This window comes from Populus alba, chromosome 6, assembly GCF_005239225.2.
Source record: "Populus alba chromosome 6, ASM523922v2, whole genome shotgun sequence".
Lineage (NCBI taxonomy): Eukaryota > Viridiplantae > Streptophyta > Magnoliopsida > Malpighiales > Salicaceae > Populus > Populus alba.
The window spans coordinates 9,315,158-9,340,527 of record NC_133289.1 but is presented as its reverse complement, the minus strand read 5'-3'; the positions used below and the strand labels follow the sequence as shown (position 1 = coordinate 9,340,527).

Here is a 25,370-nt window from a genome sequence, read left to right as displayed (position 1 = left end):
AAAGATACAACTAACTTACAGTAATGTTTGTTTGTGTGTTATTAATTATTCGGCTCCTAATCGTAATCAAAGAGTGGATTAACACAACCCCGTTGGCCTAATCCAGAATCCGCCGCACCGCGGCTTAGCCGCCATGGTGGTTTTCAAGTTTCAAGTCCTGCCTAACCAACAGTGCTTACACCATCATTTAAGTGTGGGTGTCTATTCCACAGTAAACTCTCTCTCTTTTATTTACCTAACACGCCCTCCTGCATAAATTCTCACGCGGTTTGATTGCTATTGGGCACTGCTGATAGCATCTATTATCTAGACTTTCTCTCCTTTGATTTTACTACTTGGATCATATTCTCAAATCGGGTTTTCCACTCTTTTTTTTTTTTTTTTTTTTTTTTTTTATTAAAGATAGATTATCGTTGTCGAAAAAAAAAATGTATATAAAGAAAAAACTCAAGAGAATTTTGCTTTTTTTTTTAACCATACCCCTCCCTGCTAAATTCATAACCAGCCATGAGGTTGGTTTAGGTTGTGTTGCTACTAAACATTTGAATTTATTTTCTTTAAAATGATTTTTTTAGGTTGTTTTGATGAATTGATATTAAAAATATATTTTTTTAAAATAAAAAATTTTATTTTAATATATTTTTAAAATAAAAATATTTATCATAATTCCTAAAACCTTAATCTAGAAACTATGAACATTCAAATAACTCCACAAAGTTGAGTCAAATTATGCATCCATAAAATTCCTTTTGATTTTTTTTTTTGACAATTATGTTAGCATTTTGATATAAAAAATATAACTAAAAAAAAAATAACAACAATAACAATAATAAAACAACCAACTCATTGCATTTTTTTTTTAAAAAATTAACGTATGGTAACTATAAATACGGCATACCCACCCCTGGAATTACAAATCCAAAGCACATGGAAACTAAAGGGGAGATTTAGAAAGGAAAAACAAAAGATGGATGTGGAATCATCAAAAGCTACTGCAATGATACCTGAATCTCCGAAGAAACACAAACGCAGAAACCTCTGTTTAGGGGTGACAGCTGCCGTGATCCTCGTCATCTCTCTGGTCTTGCTGATCTTGGGATTAACGGTGTTCAAGCCCAAAAAACCGACAACCACCGTGGATTCCACCTCCATAAGTGACCTGAAGGTTTCTTTAGATATAGCCAGGTTAAGCGTGCATGTAAACGTGAGTCTTGACATTGATCTCTCAATCAAGAATCCAAACAAAGTGAGTGCCAAGTACAAGGACAGCTCTGCTTTCTTGAATTATAGAGGTCAAGTTGTGGGTGAAGTTCCAATCCCTGCAGGTAAGATTTCAGCAGACTCAACACAACCCATGAACGTAACTCTTACGCTTCTGGCAGATCGATTGTTGTCTGATTCACAGCTTTTTTCTGATGCCATGGCTGGTGCTATCCCCTTTAATACTTTGACCAAGATTTCTGGAAAAGTAAGCATTTTCAATCTGTTTAAAATACAATTCACTTCCACCACTAGCTGTGATCTTGTTGTTTTTGTTTCTAATAGCACTATTGAGGATCAAAAGTGCAAGTATAAGACAAAATTGTAGGACCCCTTCTGTTCTTTCTTTGTTTCTTCTCTCTCGGGAGTCCTATTTTAGATTATAGTGGGGCAGGTTTTCTGTTTCTTTGTACTACTAATTCTCAGATGTATTTGATAAATCTCTTGTTTATTGATGGAGATATTGATTTTGTATTAATAGAGGAACATATTACTGTGATTCTGATTGCTGTTGGATTGGCCAGGTGCAGGCATAGTTCTTGACTGTCTCATGTTTGTTTATGATGAAGTATTCAAGGCAATTGTATCTCTTTACACACTCACCCCAACTGCAGCTTTCTGGAGAAGCTTTGTTCATTTGTTCGTGTTTGTTCAAAACAAAACATTGACCCAATCAACATTGTTCTACAGGAACACAAGACTTTGGTTCAGGAAGCCCTGCTGATGTTAAAAACAAATATTATTTTAATATATTTATAAATAAAAATTACTTCTAAAAATAACATTTACCAAATTTCTAAGCAGACATTTTTGTTAGAAGCTGAATTGGCCACGTTCGAAGAAGCATTTGATTATACAGTATAATCCACTTGCCGAGACCATGCATATATCCTCTGGTCTTCAAGGCCCATGGGCCATAACTCAAAGTAATAAATTATTTAACTACTTCAAAGGGAAAAGGTTTGAAAATCATAAAGCACCTACCAAAAAAAATAGAAATAAAAAAGTAATTAACGAAGGGGAAGCAAGCACGGATCAATACAAGAATTCATTACATCACTTATGACCTTGATAGACGAAGAAGCTTTCTCCTCTAAGAAAAGGAAATTCGATTCAAAGCCTAGTAAGTCCAGAATTCAATGAGTTATGTATATTTGGTACTGTCTAGGAGAAAAATCACACTTTTAAAAATTTTTAATTTTTTTTATATATTTTAAATTATTTTGATATGTTGATCTTAAAAATAATTATTCTTTTAAAATATCATTTTAATTTATTTTAACATAAAAAATATTTTAAAAACAATCATAACCATAACCATGCTACTAAACTCTCTTTAAATCTCAAAACAGGACCTTAATTAGGTAACAGGGTTACTGGCTGAGCCAAGAAAGATAGGTATGAAACTCTATTGGGCACAGCTTTCTTGATCTAGCTTTTTGACTAACTGAACAGGCTCTTGTTTATCTTTCTTCTTCTCTCATGAGATTTCAACTTAGCCCTCACCCTTGCTTGCTCTCATAAGCGTTCTTCTAGGCTCTGAGAGAGAGAGAAGAGAGAGTGATGGAGAAAATTAATAAAAGCCCAACCCCCAACACCCTTTGCAAATCTTCAATTAAACAGTATTAATTAGGTTAGATAGCTGGCACATCCCTGCATTTATACCTCCTCCTCACCTGTCCTCTCTGTGCTCTGCACAGCTCTCCGATTCCCTTGCCCTCTTTGAAGATCTCAAACAACTAGCCAAACCCTCCAGGCATCAATGAAAGAACCTAATCACCGAGGACATGATCCCAAGGCCAGGAGAAGAAGGTGCTTCATTGTTGGTGGGGTATTTCTCCTCCTGCTGCTGCTGCTATTCATTGTTGTTCTCATCCTTGCCCTGACAGTTTTCAAGCCTAAAGAGCCCAGAACCGAGCTCGTATCGGCTACCCTCGAAGGCATCTCTCCTCGCATCTCATTCTCTCCTGTTAGCATCCAACTTAACATCATCCTCAACCTCACACTCGTCGTCAAAAATCCTAACCATGCCAGCTTCAAGCATGGCCCTGGAAAGAGCTACCTTCTATATCAAGGCGACCAGGTGGGAGAGGCTGACTTGTGCCCGGGCCTGATACCCTCCAAGGGGACTCAGACACTTCCTTCCCAGCTTACCATAGAGGTGGATGAGATGGCAACTCATATTTCAGCTTTAATCAGTGATGTCCTGCAAGGGCAGCTTGTATTTGAAACACGAACGAGAATTCCTGGCAAGGTCTCCTTCCTGAAGAAATTCAAAAAGCATGCTGTTACTACTTCTGATTGCCGACTCGCTATTGCTATTCCTTCCATGAAGATTCAAAGCCAAGAATGCAAGAGCAAGACTAAGTTATGATGAAACCAACAAATGTTTGGACTGTAGCGTGCATGCCTACCATGCTTCTTCAGTTTTGATTTCCGCATCATATGGCACCGGAATTAGGAAGGAAACAGGCCACTCGGTTAGTTTTTCTGTTCACCGGTTTAAACTCTGTCAGAGAAGATACATTATTTTATTGTTCTGTTCTGTGTAGATTTTGAGTGTCTTCTCTCAGCCACTTTGGATAGTAGATTGTAGCGACTATAAAAATGTTTATATCACAAGTATATATGCAAACAATTAACAAAAATCGAAATGGTGCGGAAAATCTTTATATATTTTTAAATTTATTTTATTATGTTTAAACAACATCTTTATGTTTCTCAATTAAAAAAAGTTATGATACAATAAAACATACATCTACAACATTAACACATTCTTTACTACATTAAAAACTAACTTAGATTCTATTTGTTAAAAAGTATAGAGTTATTTCCTTTATATTATTGTGATCATGCAATAAGAATGAAATTATGTTCTTTTTTGCTACCAACAGTTCATAATTCTTACCATCTCCAAAGTTTCCAAACATTGCGAAGTTTCGGTGCAAAGTTTCAAGCACGGCCGCATGCATTGAACGCAACTATCCGGGCTTAAAAGTTGAAGCCTGAAATTTAATTGTCAATCTTTGAAGCGATTCCGATGCTTCAAACTTGGCACTTTTGGGGAATCTTGAAAGGGAAAAATGAATCTTCTATCACTTAGCTCGCTATACAGATTTAATGAAGTGGCAATTCTGAGGCAAAATCCATGTAGAAACGGCGACTCATCTAACTAAAACTTTCTTCACTTCAGTTTTTAGCATCTGAAACCATAGCTTTTAAATCCGACCCGGTGATCAACCTGGTCTAATAATCAGGTCACAGGTCAGATAGGTTAACCCGGATCAATCCAAAAAATAATAATTCAACTTCTCATTAAAGTAAATGCTCTAAAAAGGCAACTTTGAGTTTAGGCAATGTAATTACTTTTGCCTGTCATATCCCATATCTGTATAGTTGTATCCCATCCATGTTGATGTTGTCCTTTCTTGTACGAGAACAAAAAAAATATGGTAAGAAATTTTACAAAAATACCCCCAATTAAAAACCCAACAAAAAAACTCAGTAAAGAAAATCCAATTCCGATTCCAAAAACAAAAACCCACTTCCATAAATTTTCTAAGAATCCCACCACCAAAAACACAAAAAAGTACAGGCACCCTTACAGACTGTACTTGTGGACACCTTGAAAAGTTTCAATCTTTTTAGCATGTGAGGAAGATGATTACTCTCTCAAAATCTTAGCACCTCTCTCTAAAGCCTCAGATCAAACCCAGCAGTGTTGTTCGTGGGTGACCATTTCTAGGAGCTCTAAATTACCCGCTGCCGTTGATTGAGGCAAAGTGGATGGCTGAGATTGTACAGAAGAAGAAGATGAAGAAGATTAAGGGGAAGGAGAAGGGTTTGAATAAGAGAAAGGAGAGAAACTAAAAGGGCTATCAGCAAAAAAAAAAAACAAAAAACAAAATTTGATTGAGAAAAGGAAAAGTAGGTTGCTATTGCTGATATGAGCCCTTCGATTTCACTTGTTTTTCCCTTTTTTTTTTCTTTACTGTGTAGAGAAATAAAATGATAGACAGTGTATATAGAAACCTTGGGCAAGATAGTTGCCATGGAATGAGAGACGAAGAGCAAGACAATTGGCAAAAAAAGGTAAGGTCGGGTCTTATCCGGGTTTACTCGGGTCGACTGGGTTTTACCGGGTTAAATTCCTAGCTGTTTTTTACTTAGACCCGGCCCGGCCTCAAGCCCGAATCAGCCGAGTTCCAGGTCAACCAACTAGACCGAACCGGGTTTCAAAACTATTTCTAGAGCACTTTTGCTATTGCTACATGCAAACATTTCTTTGCATTCACTACCTCCCTGTCACTTTCATATACAGATCCAAAAGAAAGTGTATGGTACAGTGAAAAAAATATGGATTGGAGAAGACATGACAAATCTCTGTTTTTTATTTTTATTTTATTTGTGTTGAGAGGGAATTGGAAAGAATAATCTATGTTATTTTGGGATTGATAGATATTTAACAAGACACACTGAATCTGGGGTTGAAAAATTCAGATTTAATAAAAAATAAAAACAATTGAAAAATTCAGATTTAATAAAAAATCTAACTTGATCGGGTCAAAAAACAATGTTGACATGAGATAAAACATATGTAAAAAATCTGTTAATTTGTTTGAAATTCTTTTTAAAAAAAGATTACTTTGATTTTATTTTTTAATTCAAGTTAACTTTTTCAATTCATGACTTAAGCCTTATCTCAAATGGATTCTCGAGTCAGATTTTAAAACTATAACAATAATAATATTTATCCATAAGTTGACTGAAATCAATCTGGGTTGATCCTCCTAACTTGTAACTTGGGTCTTGCTTTAGGTAAAACCACTTACTTGGATTTTAAAATTATAATAATAATATTTATTTTTATATTAACCCGAATTAACATGAATTAACTTTACTTTTATATAGTATAAAGATAAGAGAATTAGACAATCTTATCCAACCCCTTCCCCTTGTAGTGAGATAAAAATTCCCCTGCTAGAACAAGCCTTGAATAGAACAAAAATTAATTTTTGTACTGTCTAAAATACACCAGACAACTTCACAAAATAATTATCCTATCCGATCTATCTTTATTCAACATACCAAACACTACCTATTACTCTATTAGTTAGTTTTCGTGTTTGCAGAATTGTCTCTGTCACCTCTAGTTTCCGACTATGAACACCTAAAGACCAGGTTTCAATCGAAAATCTTGATCCGGATTTCCCATAACGAGGGCATGCATAGCATGTCCAATGTTCCACTACTTAATGTTAACTTACAACCCTGTTATAGAACCCACAAACTCAAGTGCAAGAAAACAAACCCATAGCCATGTCTAAAAAAACAAAACAAAATAAAAACCGAACCAATGTTAGCTCCAAATTAGTGGGTATCAATCAATGTATCCTTCTATTTCTTTATGCAATTATCACGACCATATCATTAACAAACCACGAATATTGGGGGGTTTACTAAAAAACAGATGCCAACAGTTCCCCAGCAATGAATATCCGGCTTGGACTATACACACAAAAAACTTGGCGAAGTACGTGTACATGTGCACAGACAACTCAAACACATGCACATCCACAGCTGCCTCCCAGAATCCATACAGTTTTCAAACTCATTATCGACTTAACATATGAGCAGTTTGAAGCTAGCATTTAGTAATTGTTATTAGCATTCAAACTTACCTATTCAATCACAATATTTTGTATCTCAAAGTCATGTCACATAATCAAAACTTGATCCGAAATAAGTATCTCATTCCATTTTAAATAGAAGTGAATACAGCCTTGTTTCAGCATAGTTCATTCTTCTAAGAGGCGAATGCATAAATTTGGAGAAATACAAAAGGAAAGTAGAAGGATATTGTAATCACTATGAAAGCACCTATCAACATGATAGCACTTGTGTTTCCTACTTTCTAGCATTTTGATGTGATTTCTTATCTACTTTGAGAAATCAGAGAAGCTAATCAAGACTGGATCTCATTCGTTTATTGCGGAGCACAAAATGCCAAAACCATTCTGAATAGGTAAACGTTGATCTCTCTATCCTATGCAATGCAAATTAGCAAAGTAAGCATGTATAGTAAATAGTATGTAAACTATTGTGGAGCACAAAATGCCAAAACCACTAGAAACTTGAAAGACATGGAAAGAGTAAATTAGCAGAGTAGCTTATCAATGCACAAGTGTCTAAAATGTAGGTTAATGGGCCAGCAATTCAGTGGTAATGTTCGTGAAAGCAAGAGCAATGAGATTTTGGATACAAGCTCACCTTTGGCCATCAATACTTCATAAAAATAAAGTGCCAGAATGTGAGGCATTTTATATCTTGCCTAAAAAACGACATCTGAACCATCATGTAATGCTTTTGCACCATTCATTTTGGCACAAGGTTAAATTAAGTCCAGCAAAAAGCCAGCCAACAAAGACAAATGAAGGCATTCATTTTTATTAACTCAACAAGCCACATAATGAGATACATGTAATGTACCTCCATGGGTAGAGAAATAATATAAAGAAGTACACTTGCTGCTGTCTAAGAAAAGAACATTTGCTAATTTCCCAAAGTAAATGAGCGTCAAGAATTCCTATACAAAGCTACCACTACACTGTGATCTTGGTCAAAGGAAATCATCCCTAGTTAAATAATATCTGTATAGACCACAAGTTATGACTTAGAGGCACATATGTTAACAGCTTTCATACAAGATACAAAATGAATTCTTATAAAATTAGTTGGCAGCACAGCATCCTACCATCAGCAGATCAGATAAGCACAATTGAATCACTTTTAGAATTCAAGCTTTCTGCATAATCCCAAATCAATAATCCTCGATTCACCTTTTTGCTTCAAAGGAGCGCCGGGACAAGTATCAGGAACTCTGGTTAGTTTAGGAGCTGCAGGAGGTGTTGTGCAATCATTAGAACCCCATTCCAATTTTGACATTTCTTCAAGAGCACCTTCAGTTTGCTTCAAAACAATAGCTTCCAAAAGACTTTCATACACAGATTCAAACATCTCTTCATCCGATAAGAACTCCACATCATCACCAAAACTCCCATTTCTGAAGGCTCTAAGGGAAGAAGTAAAATTAAGCCGGCATGCAACACCGGCCCTAGCTTCATCGTAGTATTTCTTACACTGAGGAGCCAAGGCGTTGTCTTCATGACTCGGAGCGAATGGGTCAAAAACAACATCCTGGGGTGTTCGTGGGCTGCTAAAATTGTCAAAAAGGTCCTCATTTCTGTTGGTTTTAGGAGTGAAGGAGAGAACTTTGGGCAGTTTTTTAACTAAAGTGACTGAAAAGAGTGGAATATCCCCACTCTCTTTGCTAGAATCAGGAGTGATTGGACCTAGAGATGGCTCGACATTGGCCTTGCTAGCTTGCTCATCTTGGGTTTTGTTTGTTTTGTCCGTACAAGATTCAGAATCCATGAGAATATCTGTCTAAGAAGACCAAAAATAAAAATCAGTGACAACTACTAATTAGCTAATTATCCAATAATAATAATAATAATAATAATAATAATAATAATAATCAGAGGGAGGGAAGGAGGGAGAAAAGGTTGCTTCACAACTCCTAAACCTTATTCACTAAACTGTATACATCCTAATTAAAACCCTAGATAATTATTCATTAAACCATGCCTTCACATGCACCAAAGTCGGTTATTTTCCACCAGAGAAAGAAACGAAGAAACGAATGAATTGCAGCGAAATGTGTAGAGTATGAGAGAGATTAGAAATTGAAATAATGGCTTACCTGAGTTCGATTGAAAGCTAAAATTGTGTGAATTTTTGTAGCAGCGGAGGCGGCGGCGAGAGGGGGAGGGAGTGTAGCAGGTTGATGAAGAGGAAAGTAGGGAAACGGCAAGTTTTTTTAAGAAGAAGAAGAAGAAGAAGTTATTACAGCTTCACTGAGTCAGTCGTTTTCGCGTTCCTAGGGCTTTGTCTAATCTACGAAAAATCAAGCAGGGGTTGAGTTTGGGTTGATGAGTTGAGTTTGTGAACGTGCGCGAGTGCGTGTGCGTGTGCGTGTGCGTGTGGGGACAAGAAGATATCTAGAAGGAGCTTCGTGCGTGGGTGTCTTATGCTATCATTATTGCATCATCGTCTATGAACTTGAATTGAACCCACGTCCGTCTCAACACTCGTGAGCTATACCTTAGTCTAGTCATTTATACAAATTAATAAAACTAATTAAACAGTTTGTTCTTTATTTTAAACATATCTCCTTCCTGGTTATAAATAATAATAATAATAATAATAATAATAATAATAATAAATTCTTCTTTCTTTATCACATTTTTATCCTCTACTTTTTCTATTTTTTTTCGAAAACAAATACATAAAATAACATCAAAAATGAAAAATTAAGTATGTGTGAAAAAATGTTATATTTTATGAAAAGATACATTGATGATGTTTTCTTTTCAATGATAATTTAACTGAGGTTTTATTAAGTGTTTGCAATGACATATTAGTAATTTTTTTATAGTATTTGGAATCATGATAATAATTATTTTTTTATTATATTAAAATAATAATTATTTTTAAAAAAATATTATTCAATTTTGTTTTTTTTTCAAATAAGATTGTAGCTTTATATAGTAATATTAGCAATAATTTCATTAATTAGTATATATGAATCTAACATACAAGTTTTTAAAAATGTTGTGCTCCTTAATATTTAATGAAAATATTTTTTTATTTTTTGTTATAATTTTTTAAATTAACTATTTTTTTCTTCAACTGCATACAAAATATCAAGATATAATTTTTATTTTATTATTGAAACTTGGTTTTTAGATCATAATAAGTGTTTATTTTATTTAAAAAAACAACACTCTTGATTAAAAAAATATTTTTTCATTAAAAAAAAATCATCAATCAGGAAACGAAGTCTTAATTGAAGAAATTCATTTATTTGCATGTTTAAGAGTTATAGAAAATCTTACAAAAATTAGTTTACTTACCTTGATTTTCTTATTAATAGAATGACACCAATAAAAACTATTTGGATAAAGAAAGCGTAAAAATAAGAAAAAACCATTCAGTTAATAAAATATATATTTTCAAAGAATTTTAAGTACAAATACTTATTTTATTTATAAAAAATAAATAAAATAGATTTTGAAAAACTGTCTCCTGAAACAGCCACGAAGAGCGGAATAAAAGAGATAGTGTGCGCGTATAACTCTGTCAAGGCGCAAGTCATAGGTCTCCTTTTAGCTTCTTTGACCCATCACGATGCTGGACCATTCAAAGACCGACCCACCCACCCCACGAAAAAACTATGCAACCATTATTGATTGTACAGTTCTCTGTTTTGCTTGGTGATTTTAAATTAAAATCATTTTCCAAATTCAATGGCTGAGGCTGACTCTTTTTTTCTCATTTATTTTGAGAAAAGCAATTTGCAGAGAAAATGTTTGTTATGTGTGCACCACAACAGCCCACGTGTGATAGGAATGCATCCACCAATGGGACGTCGAGCTTTTTTGGTGAATTGCAGGCTCCATGACTTTGAAATTTCCCATGCCATGCAATGCATTTTGTGTGGTTTATAATTGAGTCTCAAAATAATATCGGTTATCTAATTATTATGGGTTGTATAGTCTTGCCTATTGAAAAACTACAAAAGAAGAAGAAGAAGAAGAAGAAGATATTTCAAAAAAAAAAGAAAAAGAAAAAAGAGAGAGGGTACGACTTAGAAATTGCGTAGACTTTCGCTGGGAATAATAAAGAACAGTTTAATGAATTGGAAATGAAGTTCTAGGAAATGGTCAGGAGTCATTACTGGTTGGCCAAACAACCTCGCCGCCGCCAAACGCGCTTTGTCGCTCACCATTTCGACAATATAAATGATTCCATGACAAAGCAGTAGAGCTATCCTCTCCCCTCCTCAGGCCCTCAAGTTTCTGTTGCTGCAATAGAAACAACCCAAGAATATAGAAAACAAGCCATGGAAGCAGCAGCAGCACCCTTCACTGGTCACAAGAGAAGCTCCTCCTTTAGTCTCCGTTGCCCCAGTCTCAATTTCCTTCGCCTCCGCCGCATCTTTGATCTTTTCGACAAGAATGGCGATGGCATGATCACCATCGAGGAAATTAGTCAAGCACTCAGTCTTCTTGGCCTCGAGGCTGACTTCTCTGACCTTGAGCTCACCATCAAATCTCACATCAAGCCTGGCAGCTCTGGTCTTTCTTTCGAAGATTTTGTCTCCCTTCATCAATCATTGGACAGCAGTTTCTTTGGTTACGATAATATTGCATCCGAGGAGGAGGCTGCAAATGATATCGGAGAGCAGGCTAGGATGAGACAGGAGGAATCTGATTTGTCAGAGGCATTCAAGGTTTTCGACGAGGATGGGGATGGTTACATATCAGCACGCGAATTGCAAGTCGTGTTGGGGAAGTTGGGATTGCCTGAAGCCAAAGAGATTGACAGAATTCATCAGATGATCACCTCCGTCGACCGTAACCAAGATGGTCGTGTTGATTTCTTTGAATTCAAGGACATGATGAGGAGCGTTCTTGTTAGGAGCTGATGTCGACGATTATTCATCTTCACGATCTTAATCCTCTCCGAACTTCCCTTTTTTTATTTTTGTTTCGTTTCTTTTGCTCTCTTTTCTGGTGTCAATTAGTCCTATGATTTCCATATGCATGAACTATAGAAACGTGAATCAATCACTGGCATGTCGTCCTAATGGTGTTCAGACTTCATGTTTGTATATGTTAATAATGAATGTGCCATGTTTGGTTTTGATGTTTCAGGATTTATTTCACCATTCCTACGCAGCTTTTCTTTTAGATCCCATCATGCCTGAGCAAATTTCTCTCTCGGCCGACTTTGTCAAATATTTACAACCAATGACATTTATAAAATGATTCATACTATTCCTGTTTAAAAAAAAAAAAAAAAAAGGGAGGGGGTGCCCTTTCCAGAAGGGGATATGCAACAGCGACCTTCAAATTCTGACCTGTTTCTCGATGAGCAATCCAATTTTGTTTTATAATAGTTTTTCACCATAATATATATTCATTATAAGAAAGAGACTAGTAGCTTGACAAAGTCGAAATAAAATAATAATAATTAAATTAAGTTGTTAATATAGTGAACAAGGCAGTATGATTGTTATATCTTGATCTTTTAAATGACTTGGTAATATAAGAAAAGTGATGTGGATGAACCCACTGAATTGGTCCATTACACATTTTAAATAGATCCATCACAAGGTCTAAAATGAAAGCATTGAAAAAAATATTGAATGGTCTAGTTGTATAAATTTTAGCCAAAATTGAATTTAACGATTCTTTGAAGCATCAAACAAAGACCTTAATACATTTAATCCATGTGCAAGAGAGGCTCAATTCACCTTTATTTGAGCTACGAAGTTTCAACACCAAGACCATCAATTTTGTATTAGTTTTAGCCTACCTTGCTATGTGATGTTTCCATGTATTTTATGGATTTCTAACTAATTTTGATTTTTTTATTATGTATGGTAACATTAATTATTATTTTTAAATATTATAATTTATTATTTTTATTTTATTTCCTTACCACGTGAGGAGAAAACACAGCAAAAAAAAAAAAAAACAAAGGAATTCAAGTTGACGTAGACAACACATGTGACGACAAGGTTTTCTTATTGTGCAAGGAGAATAATTTAACAGCTTAATTGTGTTTTTTCGTATTGAAATGATACTAAAAAGTTGCAAAGAGAAACATTAAAGATAACATCATTTTCCTTATAAAAAAATGATAAATACAAGGATCATGTCAAAATCCTATTCAAACTTGGAAACCAAATAGGCAACAACTTCTTCTTTAATTCCTAGGATTATTTTGCAATATTATCGGTTATAAATAAGTTTCGTATTAGACTTACAATGTTTTTTTTTCTTCTCTTCTCACGATATATAAAAGACTTATGAGTTTTATTTTTATTTTATTAACTGCAACTTCAAGTTTGTTTAGGTTAGTTAATACTTTGCTTTTATCTAACATCTAAGGCTTGCTTGGATCAAGGTTGAAGTTTCCTAGAAAAGGTTTTAAGTTAGTTTTTGTAAGTGGGTCAATTTAATCTATAAAGATAGATTCATTAGAGTTAATTTTTCATAACTATTTAAATATATGTAAACCTAAATTTCAACATCTTTGATGAATAATATTTCTGGGACTTTTCAGTTTTAAAGTGGAAGAGAAATTCTTGTATTCTTTGGTTCTAGAACGAATTGAATCTAATTTATCGAAGATTGATTAGCTTCGTGACATCATTCGACTTCATTTTAATAATACTGGTATTTTAGGATATGTTTTTATAGTGTCACATTTTTATCAGGTCTCTTTTGGGTTATGTGATAATGTAATCATAAAAATTTTATCGAAAAGTTTTTGTGATTTTTTTTTCAATTCTAGAAGAATTCTAAGTACGGAAATGGATTTGAGGTAGATAATAAATCCCTTGTTCAACTTTAAGATTCAATTTGACTTTGCTGGTAGCTATATCAGATGAGATTTAATCACTGGTCCAGATTGGTGTGTTCGTGTTGGGCTTGCTTGCTTATGTTTTCAGAAAAACATGAAGCAAATGCAGGACTGCAGGACTGCAGGAAAAAAACTGGGGAGATTGTCTGTGATTTCTAGGACACAAAAACTAAGATTCCTGAAGCAAATATATATGAGAAGATGCCAGTAATAAAACAACAGGATGGAGCCATGCATCCATGCTAGCTCCACTTGGAAAACGTCATCAAACCACCTCAATTCCAGGGTTCATTTGATTAATTTCTCCGGTCAATTTGGTTAGATCAAGGAACTAATAATACAGTCAACAAAGAGATTTTAGGTCCGTATAACGTAGTCTCGAAGTCTCCAACATCACAAGCACAGCAAATGGGGCAGTTGAATTCAGTTGTTTTATTACACAATTCTGCACCGACCACCAGGGGTGGGATCCGCCATCTCCTGGACACTCTCCGACGACATGGTACCTTGTTTCAGCATACAAATCATCTTCAATCAGCACTGTAGTCTCACATTAGTTCATACGAAACATGATGATATGCTGCCAAGTGTCAATGCTAGATGATGTGAAACTAGACCAGAGAGTCCCCTGTCCTTGCTTCTAACATGATGCTATGATGTGTCGCTAATTAAGAGAATGCAAATAAATATTATGAGAATCAGATTATTTGCTGTTTGTTATCACTGAATTCTTAATGATTAAATGCTGAAATTGATACGTTGAATGCTAAAAACTATTGATTATTAAAAACACTAAAAAATAATAATGGGTTGAGAGGTCATTATCTGCAGCGACAATGGAAAACAAGACACAACCAAATCTGCAAACGTAAGATGGGATGGGCTCTTCTGAGAAGCGAATATTGAATCACGGAGGTTGTGGGATTTTGAGGTTTGTTAAACCAGAAAAAACACAAGTCCGAGTGCTCCAACCCTCAACACATGAATTTATTAGAAAAACAGAGCCTAAAATGATGATATAACCATTGGCGTTGTCTGATATGGACCAGGGGCTATATTTAGATATTCACTCTTCAACCAAAACCCACACCAAGAAGGTTAAAGCTTATAGCTAATTAGCAAGATTTCTTAGATTAAATCAAATCTACCCTGGCTTAGTCACCTCCATGCACATGGGTTTCCATCCTCCAAACCAACAGCCTCTGATCTTTATGATCTGTATTGATTTGTTTTCTATTATAGCTTCAAGGTTATTATCATCATAAATATCTGTAAGGAATCTCATGCGTCGCAATTATCTCAAGAATCTTGTTTAGCTCTAGTTTTAGGCCTAGGGGTGTTGGCTGATCAGTAACATGGCGAATATCACAGACAGAGATCCAGAGCTAGAAGAGAGTTTCTCCTTCAGTGGCTGCTATGACTTCAACTCATCATTCCAATCAATCTTCTTCGATGAGAGCGACGACGAGTCCTACATTGAAATAGCCCTTGAACCCTCCCAGAAAAATGGTCATGGAGGTATTAATTACTGGGCTGATGAGGAAATGGAGCTACGCATATCATTTTCATCTAGTGTTCCCTTCCAAGAACTCTCCACCAAAAAAATCAGTAATGAGCATGAGTCTGCGGCCACAATGTCATCGTCTCCATCATCAACAACATTCACAATGAGCTCTTCTTCTCCTTCCATGGAGAGTGGTCAACGGGATGCACAAATGGGGTCCAAGGCTTCTCCTTCTACTTGTAGAGCCCAAAAGGCCATTAAAAGGAAGGTGCAGTTCCCTAAAGTGAACAGTTTTCTCCATATGTTAAAGCCCAGTTTGACGGTATCATCAGAGGCCGATGATGGAAATGGCCGTCCGGCTACCAACAATCATTCGGCGCTTGTAAGCAGCAGGTATTTATTTTGAGTTTTAGGCTAATCACATGTCCTAATTTAACCCATGATCTCCTCTATTACAATTTACAACGTTAGAAGTATGGCGTATTTATTTTTGAATTTAAAAGGTGTTTTTATGAGCAACGCTACTCAAGATCAAGATGGGATTGGGATATAGCAAGATAAAGTGTAGGTTTGCCCTTTAGTGTCTCAGATGTTCATGTTTGATTCTTTAATTTTATCAAGCTGTAATGTTATCTCTAAACTAAATACTTAATGACAAATTTACATACAACAGATGTAAGATTAATTTACTTATCCACGCAAGTGATGCTAGAAAATTTAGATATCTTCCATCCATTGGTAAAACCAGTTTTAAATGGCAGAAACACATGTAATCAACTAATCAATATAATGGGTATAGATTGTATTGACAAATGATTAACGTTTATAGGCATTGAATATAATAATTATCACTGATCACTTGCCGTGTTGATTTCCTGTTTCAAATCTATCATAGCACCATGAAAGGATCAAAGGCAACAGCCATGAGCAGTAATGGGATCGTGATGAAGTTCTTGATCAAATTTCGAACCTTGAAGATTCGAACTCTGCTTGCATCATTTATGAAGTCCTGCCAAGGGATGAACTCCCCCCCGGAGCCGAGGAATACTGGGACACATCAGAAGCTAACGAATCCATTCGATAAATGGTTTGCGCAAGCAAGTAGCAGCAGCAACGTCTACTCAAACAACCTCTTTGGAGACGGTGAGAGGTCAGGAGTATTGGAGATGAAAATGGATACAGTTAGAGGAGTTGTGGAAACGATGAGTAGCAGCAGTAGCATTGGTCGCGAGGACAGAAAGTTCAGAAGTTGCCCAAACCCTACAAAATCCTCCCCAGTTCATCAAGAACTCTCAAGTGATGATCAGAATCATAAAATATGTGCTAAAGATAACTCAATTCAGGCGGCTATTGCTCATTGTAAGAGATCGTTAGGTCCAAAAACTGTCTGATCTTGTCTTCTTTAAATCTGTCCTCTCTGCGTGTTGGAATTTATGTATCTTTGTGAGAAATTTACCCTTGTTTTGACCTCCCAACGTTAATGATCTCTCGTGGAGTTAAAGTCTTGTATATACCCATTTTCTCCCGAGAAAAACTTGAGATTACAACTGCTAGAGTTAAGTAATCGTTATCTTGAACGTGTTTTGGGGGAAGTGCTGACATCTTTTCCAAACATAAGTAGATTCCTGAATCCTAATTCTAGATAATGCAGACCAAAGTTCATTGATTCTAATAAATTTTAGGTATTTATTGAGATTAATTAGGTGACCAATTACACCTAGAAAATAAACTAATGGTAGCGACTCTTTTATTTTTCCCTTTTCTTGTCTGCGACGGTTCCCCTTGCCCTCCGGTCCGGGCATGTTATCACAAGTTGCATATCTTAATGTTGCAAACATTAATTAGTTTTTTGGATATTAATAATTACATGAACGTACGACTTCAAGCTGGATTCATAGTTAATCCTTAACTCTATGCCGTGGTCTCGATTCTTTTTCATAAAAAATGATGTGCTGCAAACATGTTTCAAAAAAGTAAGATAAATTCACGACGGAGACCATATAACTAATTAAGTTAAATAAATTTATTTTATTTTTAATTAAATGATAAAAAAATAAACAACAATAATAAATACATCAAATAAAAATATAACTTGCGATAATTAGGAATTTTTTTTCTTTAAAGAAGAAAAAAGATGTAGCTTAATTCTCAACCTATTAAATATAGAAGAATTAAATTAAGTAAAAAAAATTTAAAAAATTAATCTAAGTCAATTCAAATTAAAATGACAATCTTGTAATCTTGATACTTAAGACTATGCCAACCTGAATTATTTTGTCAAACTCGCAGCTCAAGTTATGATTATGATAATTCATTTAAAAAAAAACAATGAAAATAATAAAGATTAATTTTTTTTAAAAAAAACCTAATATTAACATGTGTTATCCTTATCAACTCGTGACTTTGGTCATTAGACTAAAAACATCTTACCTGAAAAATTAATGAAACTCAATTCTTAATTAATTAAATATGAAGGATGAAATTAAAAATAAAAAACAATGTATAAAAGAATTAAAAATAAAAAATAAAAAAAATAAGTATAAGAAATACAAATAATTCTTTTATTTAAGGGAGGGGTGCAGTCTTAAATCTAAATACCGCGGCTAATAAATCCAACGCTAATAAAATTATAAAAAGGGTGGAAAAAGGAAGCATGTATTATATTGCCGCTTGTGTACTTCCTTATTGTTATTAAACTTCAATCATCTAGTGACTCTACCAAATCACCAACTTATTTTATCTTTCTTTTGTAACAAAAATGTGTTCTATACCGGATTATCAATAAGATTTTCATGGTTTTGATTTTAAAATTCTTATTTACTTTATGAAATTACCTATTTACATGTCTCTTTCAAACAATCTTTTCTTGGAAGGTATGTAACAAGATCTTGAAATCCAAGATACTTATAAATAAGATTGATGTGTTAAATAATTGGTTAATTTCTTAGTTCAAATATTAATTTTAAAAATTTTAAAAAGAAAAAAAAAATAACAAAAAATAGAGGATGAAATCATTAAAAAAATCAATCTTTAAAATGATCTAAAATAAAATAAATACAAATAAAAAAATAAGGATCAAATCTGAAAAATAAAAAAGATGAAATTAAAAAAAATAATTTTATAAATTAATTCAAATAAAAAAACCTTAATTAAAAGAATACAGACCAAATCTTAAAATAAAATAAAATAAAATAAAATAAAACTAAATGAAGGGTTGTTGTGATATTTTGAAGGTTAAACATGAAAATAAAAAATAAAATAAAATAAAAAAACTAAGGGAATTACACCTCCTACATCTTCCAAGGAATTTGGCCCTACTATGATGATTTAGAAAACATCAAGGAATGATGTTTTTGGCCACCATAGCTGCTGCACATCGCTTGAACATAACAAATTAACAATGTTGCTTATTTATTGGCATATATAATGCATGTGCTAGCCGTATTTCTTCTTTTTTTTACCGGATTGCCACTCAGACTACAAGATTGTCAAAAAAAGAAGATGAAAATGCAAATAAGTCCTTGGAGCAAGCTAAAGAAATTTTAATTTTTATTTAAGTTTGCAGTGAAAAGTGGAATTTCAAAAAAGCTTCTAAATCTATTTTAAATAATTTATTTTAAGAAAACTTAAGTAGTTATACCGTGTAAAAACTATAAAAAGACTAAGCTGTTTTCGATTTTTTTCCATCAATTTTATAATGATCAACAGATAAAGATTTGATTATCCTAAATAGATAGTTCAATTTGTTTTTAGAATGATAAAATAGTAATTTTGTTGTTCCAATTCAAAATAAATCAAAAGCATTTCCACACTACTTTTTCCCATTAACGTTAATGTTTTTGTTAATTTTATTTATTTCATGTACAGATAGGTGCAGATCCTGCAGCTCCTACAGTAACTGACTACACTGTCTCAAATGCTACGTAACGTATACGGTATAGAGTTTGTAGACAATTTTATTCAGTTGTTTCCTTGCAGCTTCCTCACGCTGGCAGTGTAGAGGAAATGCGTGGATTATTCCAATCGACAGAGGCCCCCTCCCTCCCCATTTGAGAGTTCATTTTAACTATAATTTTAATATTTTTTTTAAATTAATTTTTTTTAGGATTCTTGAATCGTTATAAAATATTAATATAAAAAATAAGTATTAATTTAATATATTTTTTTTAAAAAATAAAACACTTTAAGAACTAATTTTTAACTGGAATTCCACTGAATCTAACTTGCGATGGTGAGGAACCCGTAAAAGATACATGTCCTTTGAAACCTTTCGTAGAGAAAACCTTGGAAAGTCTGTGATATCCATGGATCTTCCAGTTACCATTAAGAAAGCGCTCAAACGCTATGCATACACGCCCTGTGATATGCCACAGCTTTGCTCAAATTGTGGATCATTACGTTCATCAGTTGGGTTCTTAAGGAAGCAAGAATCTTGGTATGAGAGGAGGACACGGCGCCTGTTGTCGGAGTACGGGAAAGGGACACTCGATTTGCAGCTCAGCATTGAAAGTGAAGGGGGAGGGTAGCTGATAAAATGAGTGGAGATGGGAGAGAAACGCACAGAGAGTTGATTGCCCATACAAAGACATGTTGGAAGATGCATCCATTTGTGTAGCTAGCTAGCTAGATATCACAAGCAGATGCAGCTCTGTTCTTTATCGCCATGTATCTTAAACCTTAATTTAAAACACCAGATGTTGACCACGAAGTTTCCAATGTCCCTATCAAATTGGCAGAAGCTGTGTGATAAATAGTTAGCAGAGATGCGTGTTGCTCATTGCAGGCTCGTGTTCTGGCTCTCGGTGTGGAGACGAGCAAGGGGCCCTCCTCGTTTCTTTCTTTCTTTCTTTCTTGTCGAAGATTGTTATTATTATGGCTGGCTAGTTATATCCAAATTTAAATTGGAATCAGAGTTGCAAAGAGCCAGTCATTGGGCTTGGCTATTTGCTAGCTTTTTCCTTCGCCTTTTTTCTTTGGTTTTTTTTAATACTTTTAAGAAAATCTATCAGATTCACTTACTTTTTACTTTTTCACTTTTGATATAATTTTTAAATACCATTATAAAGTCTTCGATCGTTTTAAATTTCTAAGGTTTTGTCGTCTTCAATTTCTCTCTTCCACTACTGTTAGAGTTACCGTTTCAAATAAGTTTGTTAATATAATGGAGTATCCTTCATTTTCATTGTTGAGTTTTGCAGAGGATTCTTCTGAACGTGTTAGGGATTTAGTCTAAATGACATTTATATTATCTTGTTAGAGAACTGCCTGAGCAGACTTGGTGAACGAGTGAAGCGATTGGCTTCTTTCAAGAAAGAGGCCATGGAGAGATTCTTATCAGCTATGGTCCCGGTGGGAAACCAGGCCGGAGGACAGTCGCTCTTAAACACCATCAGAATTGCTGTTCTGCCTATAGGCAAAGTTTTTACCATGTGCTTCTTGGGATTTCTTATGGCCTCCAAGAATGTTAACATCTTGCCAGCTAGTGGAAGGAAACTCTTAAATGGGGTAATTTAAACCAAATTTGGTTTAATTTTATTTAGTTTTATATGAATAAAGTGGTGCTCTAGATAATGCACGTAGGACTAATTAACTGGTTGCTTTAATTATATACGCAGCTGGTTTTTTCGCTTCTGCTACCTTGCTTGATATTTTCTCAACTTGGCCAAGCTGTCACTTTAGAGAAAATGTTGGAGTGGTAATTGTTGCTTGTTTTTCTTTTCTTTTCCCAAATCTGCAGAATGGTAATATAGTTTTTGTTGTTCTTATAGCTGCTACCTCTTCTATATTTCAGGTGGTTTATTCCCATGAATGTTGTCCTTGGCTCCATATCTGGCTCAATAATAGGTTTTGTTGTTGCATCCATCGTCCGGCCACCTTATCCATTCTTCAAGTTTTCAATCATACAAATCGGAATTGGTGAGCCACTTCATTTTCGAAATCCTGATAAATTCTAGTCTCTTTGTATTTCTGCTGGTGTCCATGTTTTTCAGACCATGGTTCGTAACAGTGAAATGCATCCTTCCATGCAGGGAATATTGGGAATGTGCCACTTGTCTTGATTGCAGCTCTATGTAGAGATACATCCAACCCTTTTGGCGACTCAGAGAAATGTAGCACAGATGGGACTGCCTACATCTCATTTGGCCAGTGGGTAAGTCTCAAGCATCTATTAGTCTCTTGTTATTGCCTGTACTTTATGGTACTTGCGTTGTTATTGAATTAGCATGCATGTATATTATCCTTCAGGTAGTTTTCTTGCTGAAACAAGCTTGGGTTTCTCTCATTACTAACTCATTCTGTGATTGTTTACTCTCTCTTCTGACTATCTCACCCAACGAACTTGAAGTTAAAAAATCAGGGAAGAAGTTTTTTAACCGTTAAACATGTCTTTTTTTTGTTTTTTTTCCCGTGAAGTTGACCGGTTAGTCTCTGGTTGATGCATGCCAGGTTGGTGCAATCATTTTATACACATATGTATTTAACATGCTGGCGCCTCCACCGGAAGTTACCTTCGATATTGAGGATGCAAATCTTTCCGTCAAGAGCCCAGCAAAAGATGCTCCCCCTGAGCAAGTCCCGTTGCTTCTCCAGGAGGATGCACCAGAAGAATTGGATGCGCTAAAGCGAGGGAAGGTAAGAATCAAGTTATGCATGCATGTTATGAATATCTGATAAATAGCTGGCATTTAAACTTCCAGGGTCATGATTATCTTATTGATAAATAGACATGCTGTGCCAATGGCATCTATTGTTTTGTGTCAATTAAACTGCAGTCTGCTCTTAAGTTTCTAGGTTTTGACGAAGGAAATGGTACTAAGATGAATGTCAACTCAACTACTCTTCTGAATATCGAAACTCATTGTTCTTGGTATTTATGACTTTTTACTGGGTTGTAAAGTGGTTTTAAGACAATATCACCACTCTTGGTTTTTGTTAGAGATTTCTCAAAGTTGTGACCCAGCACCATAAATTTTGAAGAAAACACAGAAAAACTGTTTTCTCCTGATTCACTTAATGGTGGTGTTTTATCGTATCTTTATTTCCTCTTCATAGACTTGGGTTTCATTATCTCTTACAGATTAAACAATTTCTGGCCTTTCTCTATGTCAAGTTGAAGCTCAAGCAAATTCTTCAGCCCCCTATAATTGCTTCTGTAAGTTCACTTTCGTCTTTAACCTTTTGTTTTGGTATATTTATGGTGAACTCTTAGGTGATGTTGTGAAACTGTAACATGAGATTCCGGATACTTGCTAGAATTGCAAAATCTGTTCTTTGACTGTAAGAATGCTGGCGAAAACTGTGCCAGCACTTGGCTTCATAGAATTTTTTGTTGAAGCATCTTATATGGATGAAAAGGAACTAAGCCCGAACATGATTGTGTTAATACTTTTATTCTTCCACTTGTTGGACAGGCCAAACGCTGCAGAGTACTATCACCTTTATAATTCACCATCCTTTCTGTTCACCGGGCAAAGTTCTAAGCTCGCACATTTTAACTCAATTTTCTCTGTAGATGTCAGCTGGCTTAGTAAAGTTACTTGGCTCTTATCAAAAGCCTTGGATTTACCCCTTAAAACCAGCAGAGTGCATTATATTAAAAAAAATAATAAAGAAAAGGAAAGGAAACAACAGAGAGAAGACAATATTTATTGTTCTTCCTCTTTCAACTTTCCTTTTAATTGATATGCTCTTGTTTTCTGCAGATCCTAGCTATGTTCCTTGGCGCAGTACCATTCTCGAAGCGATTGATCTTTACAACTGATGCTCCACTTTTCTTTTTCACTGACAGCTGTATGATTCTCGGGTATGCCTGCCTCTTATACCAAGCGTTTCTTGTTATTTGTGGTTGCTCATTTTCCTGATTCGTGGGTATATTGGAACATGTCAAGCTGGCTGCCTATGAGGTCCAGATTCATCACTGACAAGGTTCTTTAGAAAGGGAGAACAAAGGAAAGAAGAACAAATCTTTTTATTATGTGAATTAATGAATCAATATTATTTTAATGAAGTAGAAACTTGTATAGCATGTAAATAGTGAGATTTTGAAAGCTCTTGGAGATTTGCTTGACCTGGAATTCAAAACATTTGCCTATGCTCTGAACAGGCCCACGTCTGATTTATCATGCATGCCAAATCACTTGAATTGATTCAAGAACTAGAAAATGAAAGTAGTACTGATACTCAACTTTTGAGATAAACGGGACCAATTTTCGCAATCCTAACTGGCATGATCATCAAATTGGATCTTCTTGGAACTGAAAGGCTTATGTAATTAGTCATGCTGATGCATTCTGAACATCATGTGTAATATTCGATACATGCGAACTCCACAAACAGGGCAGAGTTACCTTACAATCCCTGCTAATTTGTTAGAAATAGAAACATCTTGTACAAACTTGCTTCTGTATATTTTGAAAACGAAGCTTGACATGCATGTATGGTGTCACGTTTCTCTTCGTGCAGTCAAGGTGGATTTATTTATAGTGCTGAGACATGAGTAGTGATTTATTCTTTCCAAGTTACTTCTGCGTTGCATGATGAAGATGCTTCTAATTGGTTTTGCTGATGCCTTATACTGCTTCTGGTTCTCAGGGAGGCCATGATTCCATGCATTTTGTTGGCACTAGGAGGCAATCTCATTGATGGTGAGTTAATTCCCTAACAATTTCTTGTTACTTTATTGTGCCATCTCATTATCTGTATTCGAAGTAATGGCCTCTTAGTTTTGTGACAAATTAGATTATCAGCTCAAACACTTTATGAATTTCAAGTGGAAGCTCTTTGTTTCACTGCAGGACCGGGAAGTTCTAAACTTGGTTTTCGGACAACTGCCGCTATTATTTTTGGTCGGTTAGTTTTGGTGCCTCCTGCTGGACTTGGCATAGTTACATTGGCTGATAAGCTTGGCTTCCTCCCTCCTGGTGATAAGATGTTCAAGTTTGTCCTGCTTCTGCAACATACAATGCCTACATCTGTCCTTTCTGGTAAGACTCACCTCTGCATTTTCAATCAAAACGCAAACTTTCAAGTAATCAGAAAATTAGCATTTCATAATCAATCTTGTTGTTCGGAGCAGTATTTCACATTGCCTTCACTGAAACTGTTCGTGATATGCAAGAGAAAAAGAAGAAGAAACAGCTAATATTTTTCTGTTCTGGCATATGAAGGCTGTATTTAACTTGGTTGGGAAGTGGGGCAAAGGTAAAATATGGAAGATTCTTCCCCACAAATGTCAGACAGCCAAATAATTCATTTGAAAGCAAGGATTAGAAATCAATGTTGTTATTGTTGGGTTGATATGGAAGATTAGCATCTCTTTACTTAATGAGTCCCCTGTCTCTAGGTGCCGTGGCCAATCTAAGAGGCTGTGGAAGAGAAGCTGCTGCTGTTCTATTCTGGGTTCATATTTTTGCTATTTTCTCAATGGCTGGATGGATTGTCCTTTATCTCAACTTACTGTTCTGAAACCGCTGCGTTAAGTATGTGTTTCTTAACGGTTGGCCGCGTTAACAAACGAAGCTATTACAAGTGCTGCAGGAAGGTGCTGATAAGTGCTGCAGGAAGGTGCTGTAGAATATATATATTAAGCTTCAGTGTGATCCCTTTTTTTTATCTATCAGCTGCCATATCATTTATCACGTCCCGGCTGCAGTAGTTTCAAGCAAAGCTTTTCTTAGTTAGTTACACCTTTCAATAAGAAAACAATGCTCAGGTTCTCTGGAAAAAGAAGAATGTTCAGCAGTTCAGGTTGGGTTTTATTCCCATCCTTCGCTTGTGCCAAGCGAAAATGAATTTTGATAAGCACGTGAATATCAAAACACTAATTGTTCTTGGAAAAACACTGCTCATTTATAGAGAAGTTACTGTACACTAGAATAGGGTAATTAGGGTTTTTCAAAAATATAGTGGTCGGGTTTTGACCCATAAATTATATCCAACTTAATTTTTGATATTTTATAAAATATAAACTTGATTTATTCAAAAACATTTACACTCGGGTGAGTTGAATATATTGGGTTTGGATAAAATTTTTATGGATATTATAGATATTCACGGATAAAGCATCTTAATTCTCTTATCCTTTACACTCTTAAAAAAAAATAATGTTGAA

The 25,370-nt window shown here is 35.0% G+C and overlaps 4 protein-coding genes across 6 annotated transcripts; 3 read left to right on the top strand and 1 right to left on the bottom strand.

Moving 5' to 3' along the window:
* Nucleotides 1-7,546: 7,546 nt before the first annotated feature.
* Nucleotides 7,547-9,291, bottom strand: LOC118048241 (cyclin-dependent protein kinase inhibitor SMR11). 2 transcript variants are annotated; one of them, XM_035057840.1, is made up of 2 exons: nt 9,023-9,291; nt 7,547-8,702 (listed from the first exon to the last, which is right to left on the bottom strand). In XM_035057840.1, the coding sequence occupies exon 2, from the start codon at nt 8,692-8,694 to the stop codon at nt 8,050-8,052; it is 645 nt and encodes a 214-aa protein (XP_034913731.1). In that variant the 5' UTR covers nt 8,695-8,702; nt 9,023-9,291; the 3' UTR covers nt 7,547-8,049. The 2 variants fall into 2 exon arrangements, with proteins under 2 accessions (XP_034913731.1, XP_034913730.1); XM_035057839.2 differs by having other exon boundaries at nt 7,547-8,706; nt 9,023-9,288.
* A 1,594-nt stretch (nt 9,292-10,885) lies between these two features.
* Nucleotides 10,886-12,037, top strand: LOC118048244 (calcium-binding protein CML42). Its single transcript, XM_035057842.2, has one exon. The coding sequence runs from the start codon at nt 11,225-11,227 to the stop codon at nt 11,807-11,809; it is 585 nt and encodes a 194-aa protein (XP_034913733.1). The 5' UTR covers nt 10,886-11,224; the 3' UTR covers nt 11,810-12,037.
* A 2,600-nt stretch (nt 12,038-14,637) lies between these two features.
* Nucleotides 14,638-16,734, top strand: LOC118048245 (uncharacterized). The gene is made up of 2 exons (XM_035057843.2): nt 14,638-15,652; nt 16,155-16,734. The coding sequence occupies exons 1-2, from the start codon at nt 15,111-15,113 to the stop codon at nt 16,648-16,650; spliced, it is 1,038 nt and encodes a 345-aa protein (XP_034913734.1). The 5' UTR covers nt 14,638-15,110; the 3' UTR covers nt 16,651-16,734.
* A 2,760-nt stretch (nt 16,735-19,494) lies between these two features.
* Nucleotides 19,495-24,897, top strand: LOC118048246 (protein PIN-LIKES 6). Of its 2 annotated transcripts, none has more exons than XM_035057844.2 (10): nt 19,495-20,764; nt 20,875-20,954; nt 21,051-21,175; nt 21,289-21,410; nt 21,707-21,892; nt 22,338-22,412; nt 22,963-23,063; nt 23,852-23,904; nt 24,055-24,243; nt 24,603-24,897. In XM_035057844.2, exons 1-10 carry the CDS (start codon nt 20,579-20,581, stop codon nt 24,722-24,724), a joined length of 1,239 nt encoding a protein of 412 aa, XP_034913735.1. In that variant the 5' UTR covers nt 19,495-20,578; the 3' UTR covers nt 24,725-24,897. The 2 variants fall into 2 exon arrangements, with proteins under 2 accessions (XP_034913735.1, XP_073266004.1); XM_073409903.1 differs by lacking the exon at nt 24,603-24,897 and adding an exon at nt 24,336-24,596.
* The last annotated feature ends 473 nt before the right edge of the window (nt 24,898-25,370 follow it).

Excerpts from the sequence above, each read along its gene's own strand:
- LOC118048241 (XM_035057840.1), bottom strand. The coding sequence starts at position 8,694 with ATGGATTCTGAATCTTGTACGGACAAAACAAACAAAACCCAAGATGAG.
- LOC118048244 (XM_035057842.2), top strand. The coding sequence starts at position 11,225 with ATGGAAGCAGCAGCAGCACCCTTCACTGGTCACAAGAGAAGCTCCTCC.
- LOC118048245 (XM_035057843.2), top strand. The coding sequence starts at position 15,111 with ATGGCGAATATCACAGACAGAGATCCAGAGCTAGAAGAGAGTTTCTCC. Across the intron at positions 15,653-16,154 it reads TCGGCGCTTGTAAGCAGCAG|CACCATGAAAGGATCAAAGG; the intron begins GTATTTATTTTG and ends AATCTATCATAG.
- LOC118048246 (XM_035057844.2), top strand. The coding sequence starts at position 20,579 with ATGGAGAGATTCTTATCAGCTATGGTCCCGGTGGGAAACCAGGCCGGA. Across the intron at positions 21,411-21,706 it reads ACATCTCATTTGGCCAGTGG|GTTGGTGCAATCATTTTATA; the intron begins GTAAGTCTCAAG and ends GATGCATGCCAG. Across the intron at positions 23,905-24,054 it reads AGGAGGCAATCTCATTGATG|GACCGGGAAGTTCTAAACTT; the intron begins GTGAGTTAATTC and ends GTTTCACTGCAG.